Raw genomic sequence first — 19153 nt, 5'->3', positions numbered from 1 at the left:
TTCTTTATTAAATTATACATTTCAATACCTGCAAACATGCAATTCTTCTTTGTTCATTGTCTTAGCAATAGATCCTGTTGACCATTGAGCCAACCAGAATAACCACATAAAACTCAATTTCTGTTTTTAACTGAGTCAGCAAAATATTTAGGGATGAAATTATGAAAGGAAGATAAAACACTATGAAGAAATTTGATGGAAGAAACATTCTGTTGCCAGCTATCTTAGAATAAGGGGTTAAGTCCTCTGAGTGATCCCAAGATAAGGGTCTCAAACTTGCACCTATCGATAGAGATCCAACTCAACAGACTGGAAGAAGGGAAACAACACCCACATGCTACTCAGGAACACTTTTACTTTCTAGTTACCACAAAGAAGTAGAAAGATGTAGTTCACAGGACACTATACCTGTTTCCCAGACAAGGAAAGAGTGCAGCTGAGGGATATGTGCAATTTCTGTTGACAGCACATTGTAGGGTTTGATGTCTCTTGTGCAACTCTTAATGGAAGGAGCACAGAAAGATCTCTCACAAAACATATGGAAGTTCCTATATCACTATGTGGCTAAAAATAATGCAGAGCTTTCACAGGCTGAGATGCAGGTTTTGCCTGCTGTTCTCAGCAACATGCACTGGTTTGAATGCTAAGAGAGGAAAAAAGACGCCTCCACAGATTAACAGTTTTATGTTCCCTTTGGCCAGTGAAGACAAACTGTTTCTGTCATAACCTGATAGTCTACACTAAGAGTGAAGTCTTAAATTCAGAGGCTTTAATTCAAGTATTACAAGAAGAATGTCCTGTGGAGTTGCTAAACAACTGATGTTTTGTGGGGTTTTAGCTTTAAATGTTACATCACCTTCAAAGAAATATTCATCTAAGAAACTTCAGTGGAAAAAAGCTTTCCTTTAAGAAATAAATACCTTTTGAGCCAAAGAGCTGTTTGGATATTCCAGTTATCAAGAAACATCTTGAAACTTGTGGAAAACTGTAAAGTAAAACAAATTAATTATTTCTACAATCATAAAGTGTTATAAAGTGTTTCAAAATTCTCATGTATAAACTATAAACCCTCCCCCACCCATTTTGTGATGAGTTGAATAAGTTATTTGCTCAACTACTTATAACCACAAAATATTTTGGAAGTCAACTGACAAGTAGAACATGTTCAAAACAGACTATTTTCCATCCTTTCCTAAGGATGTGAACATATCATTTCTGACTTAAAACATATTCACTACCTTAAGGAACAAAATGCGTCGGGAAAGTTACTGAAATTACAAACAACTACCTACATGGGCATGTGGGTTTTTTTAAAAGAGCCAGAAACAAACCTCTATTTGCTGGATTCTCAGATTCGATATTAGATCCCAACGTGTAACTCCATTTTTATCATAGCCTCTAAAACCAAACCCTGCTGCATTATTAATTGCATCTGCTGCAAAGAAACAAAAAGAAACAAATTAATTATAAACCGCCTGTATTACAAATTGTGCATCACACAGCATGTAGTTTGTTAAAAGTATTTATCACACCTTAAAGGCTACATTTATTTTTTCTTTTAAATACTGAGGATCACTTGAACAAACAGAAAACAATCCAAGCAACATATTGGATTTCAATTCAAAAACTTGTACAAAAGCATAAGAATGAAAGGTAGCACTATCTACTTCACAGTACAGGTGTTCCCTCTCTCATAGCACCTACTTAGACTTGCTTGAGCAATCTGACAGAAAAACAAACTTAATAAGATGCATCAAGACTATGAAACAGTATCTGGTTGTAATGATTTGAGACAGCAGCTCAACGCTCAGATGCGTGTCTTTGGTCTTCACTATGCAGCAACAGCAATGTTTAATGCATAAAGATAAAATTGCACAATTCCCTTCAAGCAGGTGCACATTCACAGCACCCCATGCAGAGCAGTGCAACCCTAACAAAAGAAAACAGTAATTTCTTAAGTGATGCAGAATTTGTCAAACTTCCACTAATGGAACAAGGCCACTGTTAACACCTCTGAATGTGAAGTGTCTACACTGCACGTCAAAGGTCAGATAGTTCAAAGCAAACAATGTTTTTCCCTAGGAGAAAAAGCACTGCTGTCATCCAGACTTTGCAGGAAAATCCAAGGGATCTCTGCTGCCTGCCCCTTTCAGTCATTACTTTTGCTTGAGCTTTGTTAGCTCAGACATTAAAATTTCCTCAGCTGTTCAAATTAGGATGGCCACATGCAAGGAAATGAGATGGGTTTTTTTCCCAAGTATTCCCTCTGTTGAACCAGGCGCTTGGTGGAATGCACCCAAACATGGACACACATCCACGAGGCATGAACCCAACCACCTACATGGATCACTAAGGGACCATGGGCAGAAGAATGCCAGCCCTTCTACCATGTCAGAGGAGTCCTGAGGAACTGGAATTAAGGTAGGCAAAAGGCTCTGCAGAAGCCATACAGATCTAGTCCTCTAGTTACAGGGCCCTCTCTGTTAGCTCAGAATTCATCTAAAGCACTGTAATTAGATTGTGACCTTTTCAATTACAGCCAGGAATGTGGGAGATACTGCACAGGTTTTATTACCACATTGAAAAGAATTTACTTCATACAATAGTCACATGTTAAGAAAAATTTGTATCTTCTGTAATTTCCTGTCTTCTCAACAACTTTTTGAAAGTATTAATGTTGTGTATTTGGAAAGTATAAGAAACAATTGACTCAAACACACAAACGGTTTCTTTCCTGAAGTTCAGTTTTTCCTGTTATCCACCAGTTTGGAAAAGGGCTTTGTAACATTTCATTGAATATAGGGTAATTTATAATATTTTTATTTTCTTGTGAAAATTTAAAAAAAAAAATCTTTGAAAGCAACAAAATCTGCTGCCCTACATCTGATGTCACTGATGTCAACTTCAAATATTAAGCAATGCTTTTATGCTCAATTAGAAACAGCTGAAGACACAAATCCCATGCTCTTTTGCTAGCTAAAGTACAAAGACTACAGCTAGAGTAACTACTCATTTTATTCACAACCATTTTAGTAAATATTTCTTTAAAGTAATTTATTTTATTAAGAAATTTTTTTCTGAAGTTGCGTACAACTCAACAGCATAACATCCAGTAAAACTGCTAAAGCCCCCTCATATTCTACTCCTACCAATATAAGTTTAGATGAGACAAAGTAGAAGGAAGAAGGTTTAAAAAAAGCTATTTAGCAAACTAAAACCACAGAGTTGGCATCGTTTATTTTCGTTGGTATTTTACCAAAGGAATGCTAGCTCTATACTTTTAGTAAGTGCATAAGGACAAGTCTATTTGAATTATTAAAGGAAAAATCCCATCAACTAAGATTATTCATTTTTCAGATGACTCCTACGATTTACAGATGTTGATATGGGTGCATAAGACCACAATATTTGAAATTATTTCATTCCACAACAAGCCCCAGAATTACTATATCCAGACAAGCTGAAAGCGTTTCATTCATTGACCAGGAATGAAACCAGCAGCTGTAAATGAGTCATGCTGCTCTGCTACACTAAAGCTTTCTTTATTGCATTGTTCCCACAGATTCTCTCTCAAAAGAATTATGAAACAAATATGTAAAACTGGCGAGGAGGAGGAAGCTGATGAAACCTGTTGTGTGAGCCACTTCCAAGATGTCAACTTACATAAATAAAGTATTTTTCTGTTGTATGTGTGGTCTTTTTCAAATAACATGAAGTGAAACACAAAAGGTTCTTTAAACTATATAATTTATTCAAGTTTAAATCAATTACTAAGGATGTTTTCTCACCTATCATCCAAACTTTTAGTAAACAAAGACTAAAACTGAAGTGACACCCATCAGATTCTGAAAATAGTACTGCAGACGCCACCTACTATTAGCAAAAGTACAGTACATCTGAATTTCAATATATTCATTTTCTTTCATGCTTGAGTAACATCAAGCAAATTACTAACCACAAAAAATTAACTTTGCAGATATGCCAAAAATCAAGGTATCAAAATAAATTTAAAAGAAAAAAAGAGGGATTGTACAATAAACTAGATTTATTTTTTTATTATTATTATTTTTTAAAGTTGTTGCTCATTAAAACACTACCACCCCCCAAAACTCCTAAAGTTTCACTCAGACTTCTAAAGGAGACTAAGATCTCATTTGCAACACTGACGCAACACTGTGCTTACATTTCTGGTACCTTTTGTTTCTCAGAGAGAGAGACACTATGGAATATACTCTGCCAATACCTCAGAATACTTAAATGCAATCAGGTTTTCCTAAGGCCTCAAGAGGGCACTGCCACTTTTTAATATATGCTTCAGTGTGCAGCATCTTAAATGAAACTCAACACATGCCCTTTTTGTTATTACTATATTTTTAAATATGTACTTACCTAAAGTCCATGCAAAATAATACTTGGGTCTGGCAGCCATAAGAGACACATATAGGTAGAAAAACCTTACAGGCCATGATGCTGTAGCTCTGAAGTTATCATCAATGTTGTATTCCACTGGCAAAGTTTTTGTAATAGTCATGTGGAAGAATAGGGACAGTCCACAGATCAAGAGTTTCTGTGCCACAGCTATCTGAAAGTTTAAGATGGAAGAATTTGTAAGCTTCGGGTTTTTTTATCTTCTGGAAACAAAGGAAAATTATAACCTTCCTTCCCTATACAGATATAAATGTATATCAATTTTTCTCTAATATATACTACCAACTTTAAAATAGTTGGTAACATTTTACAGAGACTCAAGGAATATTGTTACATTGATCAAGTTGTGAGCACCCCTTCTCCTGGCAAACACAACAAATCCAGTCTGACTACAGTAAGCCCCTAAAAACCCTTCAATAATGGGAACACCTTTTGCAGCTCCATTTTTTTTTTCTTATTTCATTGTCAAAGTAATGAAGCAAGTAAATTTTTAAGACATCATAACACAAAACATATAATCTAGGACAGAGTACAACTACTGTAGAGATGCCAAAACAATGGCAAAGCTTCAGTTTATTTTCAGTAATCTTTGGCATAATGCAGGTGTTCAATTGCTGCCCAACTTAATATAGCAATCATCTCTGCTAGATTGCTACAGTATTTAAATGCTAAACCAACTAAAATATTGAAATAATTTATGAATTTTCAGCCAAAATACCTCAGTTCTATATAGATCCGTTTTCCCAACAAGAATGATCAAGCTATAAGGGGACAAATAATATGCTCACAGATGTGTAAAATTATGTTGTTCGGGTAGGACCTCCTCAGATTTTCTCAAAACTCAGCTTTGCTATCTATAACCAGCACAGTAAAGAATCAGTATTATTTTTAGGAAAACATTTCTACGGTTCTATTATAAACCATAGAGTGACTGCTCTAAATCACTAGTCTGATCCACACCCCAAGGACAGATACTTTAGGAACTTTCACAGAACATGGTAACACTTTAACCAAGTACCAACAAAAGAGAAGTTTGAGAGTTGGTTCATTAAAATGTAATTTGAAAGTTTTTATTTTAAGTAATCTCAATATTTAAACATTACAGTTTTAATTTACATTAAAATTCTCCAGAAACTAAACTTGACAAGAAAAGAATCAATCTATTTTTCTTTGAAGCATCAGAACAAAAAGATAATCAGAATCCTTTTTCTGTCCATGCTGTTTCCAGTATACCTGCCCAGACTTTTAAAGATAACATTCTGCTTCACTGAGAGTTCAGCTTCACATATCTAGTTCCAAAACAAAGGATAATTCTGTTTCATGATACAGAATGGAGCATTAAACATCCAACTGAAAACACAGACTTCGGCAAGACACACAGTATCAAAGATTCACCCAGTCACACAGATGATACAGGTGACATGACCTGATAAAAAATTTGACTTGGAAAAGCTGTAAAATGGTGAGGGTATTTTTGAATATTACATATATTTCATGTAGCTCATCTCAGAAGAAATTTCAGAGAGGATCAGGAATCACAGCTATTTAAAAAAACACAGCTGGGAAATTCAGGAGGCAGCTACCAATTAATGGCTAAAACTGGTGTTTAATTACTTGTTTCTACTTGCTTTCTAATAAACCTCATTTGAATACTTTACAACAAGAGTTAAAAATGAAGGGCATTAACTTTCTAAAAGTGTTCCTTTCTTATTCTAGAACTATTATTCCACCTCTCTCTCTGTCAGAGCAGAAGCAAAGTTTAAAGTTTGCTTTAATTTCTACTTCAATTCCTGAAAATGTTATGTTCTTAAAATCAGTGTTAATAATAACACTAATGAATCTTGAATTCTGGTATGCAGTACCTGATAAATGCAAAAGTTTGATGTTTGTAAATACCAAAAGGAATCACCCCAAAGTTCTGAAGACAGCTGCAATGATTTAACTTCAAAGTCTAAGCTACAATTAAAAGTCATGTTCAATTTCACATGAGAAACAATATTTATAATCTGGTAACACTAACAATCAAAATATGAGCATGAATATATAAAATAGGTGTTTTCCATCTGAAGGTCACCATAAAGTCTAAAAAACTGTTTTGGCAACTTATAAGTCATGTTATGTCGGTTTTAAGACCTGCTTTGTGCCTCTGCCATTGTTTACCAATTTTTCTATTAGTAAATAAAAATCATTAATCTGCCCATTCAACCCAAAATCTGTTTAGTACCTCTCTGAAGGTTCTTAACTAAATTGTGGAGGTGTGAACCCTCCTTTTAAGGTTTGGTTTCAACAAAATTTACCTTAAGAAACAATAATGAACTCATACAGGACTCTGCCACAAATTCAACTTTTTCTTTTTTTTTTTTTTTAAATTATACTACTTCACTCAATAATTATACATCCCAGCCTGCTGATACCACTTACAGGAATCAGTATCAGGGATATTAGTGTCCTTAGAAAACTGCGATGGAGATAAATATCTTGCCTCTACAAAGTCTGGGAGCTGCAGTTTCCAGACTGGTTTAAGCAGAGTTTCTGAAGGACAAACCAAACACAAGCTGCAATGCAAAGCATCAGTTCTGCCCTGCCTCCACTCCTTGGCTGCAGGACTGGCTCTTGTTCCTTATAGTGAGACACATTAGAGAAACAAATCAGATGAAAACCTCGATTTTTGGCATTTTATGTGGGTTTTTTTATTTGGTTGTTGTTGGGGGCTTCGGGGGAGTGGAGGTGTTTTGTTCTTTGGTGTTTTTTGGTGAGTGGTTTTTTTTGTTTGGTTCGTTTTTAATGGCAAGTTAGAGCCAGGTTAGATCAAATTATCTGAACCAGGCTACAACACTGTGCACTGACACCAACATAACCCTACAGTTTAATTACCTATAGAAATTCATTTGGTAAAACATTATTTCACTTCCTATTACTTAATTACCCAGGTTATTAATAAAAGCTTCTTTGCCAAAGCATAAATGGGCAATCACTGGATTGCACATTCATGGGAGTGTTGGTCAGTTTTTACAAGGATGAAATAACTTGAAGTTTAATTTCATTTGCTCTTTAAAGTTTTCAACGTACCAAATAACTGGTCTGTTAAGGAATTAAAAGACCATAAGATGCAGGATAACTTTGACCTGACATGAATTAGCATATACAAATTATTTTACAACAAAAAGGTAGAAAGTCCTGGTTCATTTAGTTTTGATGAGCAACTGGGCATACTGTATAAAAATATCAAATATGGTCAACACTGGGAAGGGGAAAAGGTACTTAAGCTAGAAGACAGTGCCAGGACAAAATTAAATGTGCATAAATTAGATGGGAATATAATTAGATTGAAAGTTAGATACCTAATTTGAGAAAGGAGTTCAGGAACAGCTTTTTAATTGAAGAAATAAAGCTAAAACACTCACAGAGTTCAGGAATTTTAGAAATATATTACTGTATAAACATGTATAATATATAAAAACAGATACAAAAAAGTAGAGAGGAATCTTTAAAAATTTTATTTGAATGAACTTCTTGCCTGATAATCAACAAGAAGCTCAATGTAATATTGAACTATATTAAAGCATATGATGTGGGGGAGGTTGGTACTTCAGATAAAAATTATAGGTAATTAAGAAAGAACTTTAAAACCTGTACGAAGAGTCTGCATAATAAGCAAAAAAGCAGATATCTGCTGACAGGAATCTAAGGGTAGCCATAATAAAAAGAAACTTACAAAGACAGATATTAATTTCTGAGAGTTGACACCACTTTGAGCACCAACAACTGATAGCTTGCAAAAAGGCACAATAGGAGGGATATAAGAAGTAAGTTTTAATATGGTGACTTGATTCATTTAACATGCAATGAACACAGCAAAAATACTAAACCAAGTTAACATCATGCAGTCAACACACATTACAGAGGAGGAGGCTGGCATGAACTACTTTGGTTATGTAATTATATTTAACAAAAAATTAAACTTACTCTAACTCAGCTCAAGGATCGTTCTTTTAATTTACTACATTAACATTTGCTGATCCCCATTACATTTAATTTCTTTTTTATAGTTACCTAACAATTTATTCTTCTTGAAATAATAACATGAGAATCAAGGAACAAATTTTAAGTATTTATACAAAGTTAATGGTATTTAAACATTCTTCTACAACAAGACAATGAATATTTTATTTGATGCAGCAAATGCAGTGAAATGCTATCATTCATATTTCTCCAAAGCACACAATACTCACTGGTGTTATAAAATGCAGCCAAATTTCTCTAACACCAGTTGGCAGATAGAGTATCAAGAGCATAAACAGCTTCTCTTTGTTTTTATGTCAAAAGCTAATGCAGCATAAATTGCAAAAAGTTTCAAGCATCTTAAGAGCAATTGTTTTAAGGAAAACCGCTTACCTGAAAGAAGAAGCCATCATAGGTTTACATTTATTCCTATTGACTTTGTCCAGATTGCTAGCAAGATTATGTGATAAAAAGCCAGGAAATCCTATCAGGCAATTAGTAGATGCATGTCCGGAAAGTACTGATATGGGTAGATTTGGTTTAATTCCATATATTTGCAATAATTTTACTACATAACATTTTTCTGCAGAAATAGGATTTTAGTACACGGACTTTACTGAGCCAAAACAACATTTAGAAACAAAAGAAGTGTCTGCAATTTCGTCAATACAACACATCCATGCAGAGTATGGACCGTGTGGTGCCACAATCTATGCAAGGAATTCTTCCCGTCTTTCACCCTTCCTAACTACTCGCTCCACAGCACACCTGTGTGAGCTTCTGTGCTTTGTCAACTTGTGGAGCAGTTTGAAGTGTTATCATCCTCCAGCCACTCTTTTACATTCCTGTGGTGCAAGTTACTACAACCACATCAGATGGGTAGAATGGAACTGCAAAGAATCCTCATCCACTTTCAAAGGGTGGAAGTGGTTGGAGATGCCACGACTGATGGGGAAGCACTCTCTGTTGGCCCAGCTGTGGGACATAATCTCTAGATAGCAGGATGAGACAAGCAGCTACGTGTGGGAACGCCTTTATCTGCTCCAGCAACAGTTGGTGATCCACAAGATAAGAAGAACATGGGTAACTGGCACTGGAATTAGCAAAAGCCATCTATCTGAAGTGTTCCAGCTGACCCCATGATAATTCTGCTTCTTATGTGTGTTAATAATTATCCTAGGCACACACAAATGTACACGTCTGATACACTTCTACTTAAGAGAATACGAAAAGAGTGAAAAGATAATATCCAGTATTCTGATCATTAAACTAATGGGATTGAATTTTAAAAGTAACAAGCTTTGTGAGCTTTTGATTTTAATTCAGGTCATACAATCTCTCTTGCTAGGCATGATCAACTGGACTATCTTATTTATCCATTTGGTCTCTTTTCCAGTAGAGGAACAAGGAGAAAAAAAAGAATTATGTGGCTAAGAATACTATTCATAGTGTTATGGCTAGTATACCTTTAACTACACCTTCAGTATCTTTTCTCTACATGATTCAAAGCCTAAAAAATGAAACTATTTCTCTTTGACTGTTTTTCAATTTGTTACATATGACTGTTTTCGACTTGTTGCAAATAAACATTAAAAACCAACGTAATTTGAGAACATTCATGAAACCTTGCTGGAACTCTCATCAGCTTTCAAACAACAAATTGTGCACTTTCTCCTTACCAGGACTTTTTTTTTTCAGCACAGTATATGCTTTGAAGGAAACGTGCATGAACTGTTTTAATTTAAATATGGCTTTTTACCATATAAGCTTGTTAGGAAGCTCCAATTTAATCTGTTTTTATCCACAAGATCCAGTCTGGAAACCATGGAGAAAACCTGCCTTAAAAAAATAAGCATATAACTTTTTGAGCAGGAAAGTATTCTGTTGATGAATGAACTCCAGATAGAGCTCAGAAGTTATGCCTGTAAATGAAGAGTGCAAACCAAGCTTTTCATGCAATGATTACGTAAGCATCAGCACTGCAAGAGTCACACATCTTACATTTGGGGAAGGATCCGTTTGTTCATATTTTGTATCTTCCTTCCCATTTGCTTCAGACTGTTGCAGTTGGTATGATCTGCCTTCAATGAAAGTAATATAGTCTTTGTAAGAGCATAACGGGCCTGCCAGGATACCCATGAAATTACAGTTGTAACTTAAATACTCCAGTAGACTTGGCATGCGTCTGTAATTCAAAGACAAGCAACTCGTGAGATGGGATGTGTAGTTCTACAGAATTTCCACAGTAGGAAAAGTCATACTCCATGTTATCTCTTACTCTGATTGCAGTAAAAAACACATGTACGAAAGCAGTTTATGTGTCTTCTGTAATCACAGCTTGAAACATTCTACACACAGAATTTCTTTCCAATCCATACTGAGCATTTTCAGACAGACCTCCTGAACTCTAATGACCCTGTCCTTGCCCAGCAGAGGTGTTTGACTGAAGCTGAGCCTGGGGAAGGAAAGGGAAGGCTGTTTCTCTGTTTGTTCAACTGTATTAGATTCTCTATTTTGAATCAATAAACAAAGCCTTGTGTTAACTGGCAATAATTTCAATTAAAGCAAATGTCTCAAATCAAGCCTCTCTTGCCCAAGACAACACACTATTTTCAAGTCTCCTGAATAAAGAAAGGAGAAAGGGTAAGTTAAATACTGAAAAACAGAATTAAACAAGCATGTTTCTTCACCAGCTACTTCATATGTGTATTGTTAACTAGTCTCCTGTCTGATATGACATTAATTTGCATACACTGCATTGAACTTATAATGCTTTTCCTAAATAAGTATAAAACCTACTTCTAGTGATATTTTTTGGAAGAATAGATGTACAAATTAAGCTACAAATATAAAAAGCATGGATCTGTTTTACATGGGCTTGTAAACTCTCTGTCTTGAATGTGATCTGTAGAAATTGCACAGAGCATTAATAAAGCACACAAAACAGCCCCAAAGCAGAAATGTGAGAAAGCCTACCTTACAGCCAAACACCTCTGTGATGGAGTCAAGTCTTCATTTTTCCGAAACATTCCTGGGGAAGAGGACGGGAAAAAGAAAATATAAAGAAACGCTAAACCCCCACACACTCATTAATTAGCTGTTTATTTACTCAGCAGAGCAAGCCTCATGCTGCAATGTAATTTCTTAACCCCTCAAGCAATTTCAGAGGTATTATGTCACATAACATTTTTGCTGGAGTTGGATCAAACAATTCTTACTGTTGATAGAATTACAAACTTTTGTATCTTCAGTTATATCCTGCAGCGCCTAAACCTGAAATCACATGGATTTCAGGAAAGCATTAAGACAACTTGTGTTAAGTGTTGACAAAACCAATTCTCCTACACTGGTTAAGACTTCAAAGTCTGCAGGTTTTAAAACTCTTTATTCCCAGTCCTGGAAACTAGAGAAGCCCCAAAACCATTTCAACATTGCAGCAACCCAGGGACATTACATTAGTCATTACAATATTGATGCGTAGAATGAACACAGCCCAAGACAGATTTCAGCAATTCTAAACTTAAGGCAAACCTCAAGAGCACCTTTTCCCTGCAAGTAAAGGTTGTGACCAAGGTCCAGTGAGGCAGGCACGGCAGTAAAGTCTTTTTCACAAGCACTAACAAGAAGCCCTAACCACTGCTAGCAGAAGGGGGCAGGCCAAGTCCAAGTTCAGCAGCAAGACTGAATTTACCTTCTTGCCATATGTGGCTCTTCCTGAAATGCTAGCGACCTATCCCTGAAAATGAGTCTTCAAAATCTGTACTCCCATAAAACAGAAAAGTAAAAAATATTATTTTTAACACTTTAAATTATTATGAAATAGTCTAATTCAGAGGCACAAAAAAGTAGAGCTCCCGCCTTCAGACAGCCCTGGTTTATACCAGACAGCACTGCCTGCCAAAATGACCCCTTCATCTCTTCCTGCTGCCTCTCCAGTGGCTCACATTCCCACATGCAGCCATTCCCTGCTGTTCACATTTACAATTTTTCTTTGCCACTAAAAACTTTATTTTTATGCACATAGCTTCCTAAAGGAAATGAAGCTTATGAAATCCAACTTCAGTTATCTTCCTCCATAGCAGTGCTCAAACCCAACAGCCAACTTCCAAACAAGTTTGATGAGAGTAGAGGTAATATAGATATGAAATCCCAATGTGCTTTATGAAAACAGGTGTTTCTAAAGAAGATCCTCCTACTCCTCCTCTCATCGAATGGTTGCCTTCGACCCCACTCCTCAATTCCAGTATATCCACAGAGGGGAGCCCTTATACTTGATCCAAGTATAAGGAAAGTTTCAACTGCAGCCAACTTCTTTTTTAGATATCAAACTCAGTCAGACTTATGACAAAAAAAAGATTGAGGGGCTGGGGGGAAGTAAAACCTAATTTAATTCTGTGACTCATGGAAACACTTGTTATCTAAAGACAAGATAACTCTGTTGCCTCAGTGTGACTCCAGTGTGACTGTGACCTATACACACAACTTCAAAACCACACTTCTAGTCTTCAACAAAGCCAAGAATACAGAGGGGTTAGCAACTTGCCATCTCCTCTCTTTCAATATGACCTGGAAAAATGTCTTCCTTGCTCCTGACCCTTCACAGTGGAAAGTTACCCTCATCCATACTCACTCAAGAGTAAGTTCAGTAACTGAAGAACAAAGTATCATGCCCTAACTTCATGCAGGCACCTTCTCATCTTCATTGTTACATTTTCACATCTTCTCCTCGGTGCTATAGCAAAGATTTCTATGCTGATAAAGGTACCGAATAAAAAATGTCAAGCATTTTGAAAGACTGTGTAACCTTTAAGGCCATAAAGATTACAGTTCTCAGGTAGTGAATCTCTGAATTTAACACAAACTTAAACAGAAATTTAACACAAAGATGCCTTGTAAGGTGATAGATCTTTTCTGCCCCTTTTTGCGTGACATGCCCATAGAGAGATGCAGATTCCACAATATGGCTAGTGTAGAGAAGTGTCCCATGCAGAGCTTTCAGTTTCTCACAGTCTACACAATGCAAACTGACTGGAGCAGGAGCCCCCTTTGCCATTATATTCCATATGAGTATTCTACCCTTAAGTCAGAAGGAGGAAGAGATCACCAAGTGTGTCCAAATTAACTCGCATAAAGCCAGACTAGCCACTAGTCAAATGAAGCAAAGGTAATTAGTCAAATGAAAGATTTCACACCATTGATGTGGTATAAAAAAGGAGGAAAAAAATCCTCAAACCTTAAATAGAAGAATCTAACCACTGAAATATGATCTGTGGTTTTGGAGGGGTGAGGAGGAAAGAACTGGCCAATTTAAAATGGGTTCCAGTTATATATATATATATATGTACAGACATAAATAAGAACTCAGTTAAGGCTCAAATAACCCGGTAAGCAATGCTCTTGCTGTCTCAAACATACTGCTTACAAGTAAGCCTCCATTAATTTTTCATTTCCCTATCTCACTAAGATTTCCCTTCAGCCAGCAGATTCTTTGAGGCCAGTTTAGTGGCTTTCCCCACTTTTTTTTTAAATACCTTCTCAGTGCCTTGAAAGCCCATTTATCATCTTTGCACAGCACACAAGAACAAGGAAACCATTGATCTCTGTCATACTCTTGAAAGCTTTCAGGGGGCTATTGATAAAATTTTTTAAATCATAGAAAATGTATATGTAAAAGGTGCTCTTACATTGATGTTTATCCAAAATGAGATGAATTAATATATATACACTCAATATTTCCCAGGCAGTGTAAGCCCATGGGAACAGAGACCTCATAAATCACAGCTGTTCCCTACCTACACATTGGAGATGAAGAACCCCCACTTTGGCAGCACACTGCTGCTAGGGCACTCATGTGGGTTTGTAACTTTTCTTTGGGGATTATAAGACTTGTTTTCTCCTATCCTAAAGCAGGATACTGCCACAATAGCTGCAGCTCTTAGTTGATACCAAATCACACAGTGGAGATTTGAGAAAATGGGTTTTATCGAACATCTGTTAGAGAGGTGAAACAATTTGGCCATTCAGCAACTATAACTCTATTTTCTCATCCATAAAGCAGGAAATACTCCTGTGTTCCTCACTTGGTAAAAGAATTTTGTAAATCATCGGTAATAAAATTTATCCCTAGTGGTCTAGGTCATGAGGAAGTTTCATCTTTTCATTCCCTCTCAAGAGCTCATATCCTAATGGTAACAAAACCAACATCTTCAGGCACACACAGCTATCCTGCCATAGAGGCTTTATTAAGGGATAATATGACTCCTACTGTGCTCTCACTATGATAATACAATGTTTACAATCATACCATGGCACCATCCCAGCTTTGTGGTTAAACTTATCCACTTTTGTATTTGCATGGAAAACTGGCTAATCAGTAACTAATAATGCTTAGACATAAGGTTATATTACATTAATAATAAACATGGAGATCCTATTGCAATAAATTTTGAGGTTCTGAAACAGATCACCAGCTAAGCCCAAATGGATGGTGTTATTAAAATATTTTAAGACCTGAAGAAATACAGACAGTAAGAGTTTTAACTGTTACTAGAACATTGGCAGCAACAAAAGCAAATAGGTATAGATACCCACTGAGCAAAATTGAAAAAAAAAACTACAAAAAGCAAGAAAATTTAGAAGTCGTGATATCCAGAGAGCCATGCAAGCAAACGCAGGCCCAGAGCAATACTTGAAGACTTAGAAGGGGAAAAATACAATCTCATTCCTTTAACTGCTAATGACACACTGTAATAAAAATTATTTCATAACTGATACTGAAATAATAATGACCATAATGTCACGATCACAAAAGGGAGCACTTTAAAAATAAAAAAAATAAAAAAGAAATCAAGAGACTATTGGAAAGAGATCAGTAAGAGAAACTCCTAGGTATAAGAAAGCATCAAGTTACCAAAAAAAAAACCCCAAAGCACCACCCACCATGGCAGTTTCACTTATACAATTAACAGAAATATCAGAAAACAACATTCTTGGTTAAACAGCTGCAAATTTTTTTCTCTAATAGAAAGATTTATAAAGTGGAACTGGGTCATGACGACCTATCAAAAATCCTTATGAGTATTTATTTCTACATACATAAGCACACATTTCTCTGCCTCAAGAGTTGTGAAAGTATAGCCAAGAGAAAACTGAACAACAGCAATCATCCAAATGCACTTTTAAAAAGACATAATAATTCATAAATGTAACATTCTTAACTGACCTCTGTCATTACAAAAAAAGAACCAAAAAAACCCAATCTGAAAAGTAAGTTGACCAAAACATGGTATTTCCCTTTTTATTGTGGTGTCACATTGTGGCAATCAGCAATTCAGCCTGGTAATCCTGTTCTGGTTTTAAGGTATCTACTTAAAATAAACTTGAATTATTACATCTCACATACAGAAACACATAAGCTGTCCAGCGCTTCAGGACATCCACATTTCTACCCTTTAAGCCAGAGCAGACCAATATTAAAGTTGTCTGTCAGCCTTTAGAAAGATCTCTGCTGAATATTAGAATTATTTGCCTTTGAGAGAAGTAAAAGTTAACTGAAAATAAAGAAACATTTTCATCAACTAAATCAAGAAATTATCTTTGACACTTCTGACACTATTCCATTGTTCAAGAACAGCTAACAAAACCATTACTACTAACATAATAGCAGGTACTCAGCTTGGATGGGACTGCTCACTAGCTGCAAACCAACAAGAAACTTACTTTCTACTTAAAATAAAAAAGAAAGAAAAAAAGCATTGGCTGAAAAACCTCCCAAGTGTACCACGTAGAAACATAACCTGATGAGGTGGGTAGCAATAAATAATTAAGACTGTGACAACTAGTACAGTGTTTATGAAAAAGTTTCTTCACTTTTTTTTTCTCACCTTCTTCACATTTTCCATATATTTCATCTATGCATTGAAATATCTCTCCTCTCAGGGGCCATATTGGACAAAGACTATATTTTCATTATTTCACAAGGAGAAATGGGCTCAAATAGCCTATTTGGAATAGCCTATTTGGAAATCTTACAACTTTGCAATATTACAATAGCAATATGAGGGAAAACAGCATAAAATAATCCAGCCATTGTCCTAATAGCATACTGTTGGAGCAAAGCAACTGTGACCTAAAACACTGGAGTAAGACTAGCCTTTAACTATATTTTGCTAAGGCAGAGGTAAAATTTTAAAAAAAAAGGCCTTCAAGTTGCACATTCACTGCACTCCTTATCTTCTTTTAGCTCTCACAGTAAGTAAAAGCAGTGCCTTGCCAGATCTGCATCAATGTTTAATCTATTGCTTTTAAAAATGGAGAGTGCCAGATACAAAGAAGAAACAATAATTACGGAAAAAAGCAAGCAATAATCCCGGAAAAGCAACTACAGAGCTGAAACCCAAGGCACAAGGGATGGGAGAAGGTTAATGTAGTGGGTTTCTGTGGCTGGGTTTTGTTAGCAGGGGGCTACAGGGGTGGCTTCTGTTAGAAGCTGCCAGAAGCTTCTCCTGCTTGGTGGAGCCAATGCCAGCCAGATCCAGGATGGGCTTCCTGCTGCTGGCCAAGGCTGAGCCAATCAGGAGCAATAGTAACACCTCTGTGATAACATAGTTAAGAACATATTTAAGGTTGTTGCGCAGGTGAAAATTCCAGCCAGGGAAGTGAGAACATGGGAACAACAAGGTAGACACCAAGGTCAGTGCAGGAGGGACAGGAGGTGCTCCAGGCACCAGAGCTGAGGTCCCTGGGGCCCGTGGTGCAGCCCATAGTGGAGCAGCTGTGCCCCTGCAGCCCATGGAGGACCATCAGGGTGCAGAGACCAACCTGCAGCCCATGGAGGAGCCCTTGCTGGAGCAGGTGGATGCATGAAGGAGGCTGTGACCCTGTGGGAGGCCCAAGATGGAGCAGGGTCCTGCTGGAGACCCTCAGGCCGTGGAGAGAGGACCCCATGCTGGAGCAAGTAGGACTTTTTCCCTGGTAGGACTTGTGGCCCCTGTGGGGGACCCACGTCAGTACAGCTCATTCATGAAGGACTGCACCCCATGGAGGAGTGACCCACGGGACAGCAGTTTAGGAAGAACTGTTGCCTGTGGGATGGACTCACTCTGGAGAGGTCCATGAAGGACTGTCTCCCAGGGGAGGGACCCCACAGGAGCAGGGGAAGGAAGGACTCCTCTCCCTGACCAGTGGCAGAAACAACAACTGACCACAACCCCCATTCCCTGTCTCCCTGCACTGCTGGGGGGAAGGAGGTAGAATTTTGGAAGCAAGGAGGGGTGGGGGAAAGGTGTTTTTAAGATTATTTTACTTCTCACTCTTTTGCTCTGACCCTGTTAGTAATAAATTCAATTAATATCCCCACTTGGAGTTTGTTTTGCCCATGATGGTGATCAGTAAGCGACCTCTCCCAGCTCTTAACTCATGAACCCTTCACTGTTTTTTTTCTCTCCTCTGTCCAGTTGCAGAGGGGAGTGAGAGAGCAGCTTTAGTGGGTACCTGGCATCCAGCCCAGGGTCAACCCACTACAGTTACACACACAAGAATAAAGAGTTTTGTGGTTAGAAAGCATGTGAGAACAGCCCCTGGCAACCAAGAAGAAGCTGACAGAATAAAATGGATTACGATTCTGGTTTCTTACCTATATCTAGCCACACATTTTTATGGATGAGTGTAACATCATAATATGAAGAAATAATTTGGAAAAAATTATATATCATGTTTATTTTAATTTTAAAAAAATAACCATTTGTTTTCTTTAAAGTTTCCTGTATTATTTAAATTAGAGAAAATAAATAACAACAGGGTTGGGTAAAAAACTTTGAGATATTTGTTTTTTCCTTTTAAATATCAAAATCAAATCTAATGTTCCCTAGTTCTGCTGACTGAATCTTCTGGAGATATAAAAGTAACTACATTGTGACCTCCAGTCCTTCGATGGGTTATGAGTACAAACATTTGAGGAGAATCTTTGTTTAAGATTCCTTAAGGACTAGAATTAAAAACAAGCTGCCAAAGTGCATACAGATTAGTGAGGTTGGATTTGGATATGGGTATTTCTGGAAAAGATCCTTAATCTCACACAGAATTGCAATAAAATGAGTGAGGCTCATGAGTGGGGATGAGTGGGTTATAAGCAAAAAAAAGAGGGAGAATGCCATGTGAACTCATTGCAAGATACAAAGCTAAGAAGTGACAGTATCTCTCCATCTCCCCTGCTTAACTTTTAGTACCTTATAAGTACAATTGCTAAAGGCTTCTCTACTTGCCACCACCTCATAGCTAGAAACTTCTCATGCAAGTCAAATCCTCCATTTTATAGCCCTTCTAGACAACCCCCCTGCTTCTAAAACAACTGCAACGCAACTTTTCTTCTCCAAAATATGCTAGTTTTAAATTTGATTAAAAAGTGCTCCAGATTATAGGATCTAAAGTACAAAAAATTTCTGTTTCTCCCCTAACTCTGTCATTAGTGTTGCAGAAATAAATCTAAATCTTGCCATAAAGAATAAATATGGACACCAATAGTCTGGTGGCGCATGTACAATACAAATCATGTATTCTGCCTTTAGAATATACATGTGAGATGCCAAAGATAATCAGCAAAAAATACAAAGCAAGTGACTGACTACACTGACTACTCATTTTTGACAGTGCTTATCTGAGAAACTGTAAAGTGAGAACTATCAAAGACTGAAGTTCAAAATGTAAATCACAATACATGAAAGGC

General features: G+C 36.8%; 1 protein-coding gene across 3 annotated transcripts in view; it reads right to left on the bottom strand.

Moving 5' to 3' along the window:
• Nucleotides 1–19153, bottom strand: part of MBOAT2 (membrane bound O-acyltransferase domain containing 2) — a 100745-nt gene that overhangs the window by 13887 nt on the left and 67705 nt on the right. For all 3 annotated transcript variants that reach the window (XM_017818132.1, XM_017818134.1, XM_017818133.1), the window contains exons 6-10: nucleotides 11407–11461; nucleotides 10432–10615; nucleotides 4390–4582; nucleotides 1332–1435; nucleotides 921–985 (exon numbers count right to left, since the gene is read on the bottom strand). In XM_017818132.1, the coding sequence (XP_017673621.1) occupies nucleotides 921–985; nucleotides 1332–1435; nucleotides 4390–4582; nucleotides 10432–10615; nucleotides 11407–11461 (601 nt within the window). The remainder of the gene's footprint in view (nucleotides 1–920; nucleotides 986–1331; nucleotides 1436–4389; nucleotides 4583–10431; nucleotides 10616–11406; nucleotides 11462–19153) is intronic.

This window comes from Lepidothrix coronata, unplaced genomic scaffold, assembly GCF_001604755.1.
Source record: "Lepidothrix coronata isolate B3197 unplaced genomic scaffold, Lepidothrix_coronata-1.0 Scaffold65, whole genome shotgun sequence".
Taxonomy (NCBI): Eukaryota; Metazoa; Chordata; class Aves; order Passeriformes; family Pipridae; genus Lepidothrix; species Lepidothrix coronata.
Note: the sequence above shows the minus strand (reverse complement) of the source record. Positions and strands in the feature narration are given on the sequence as shown.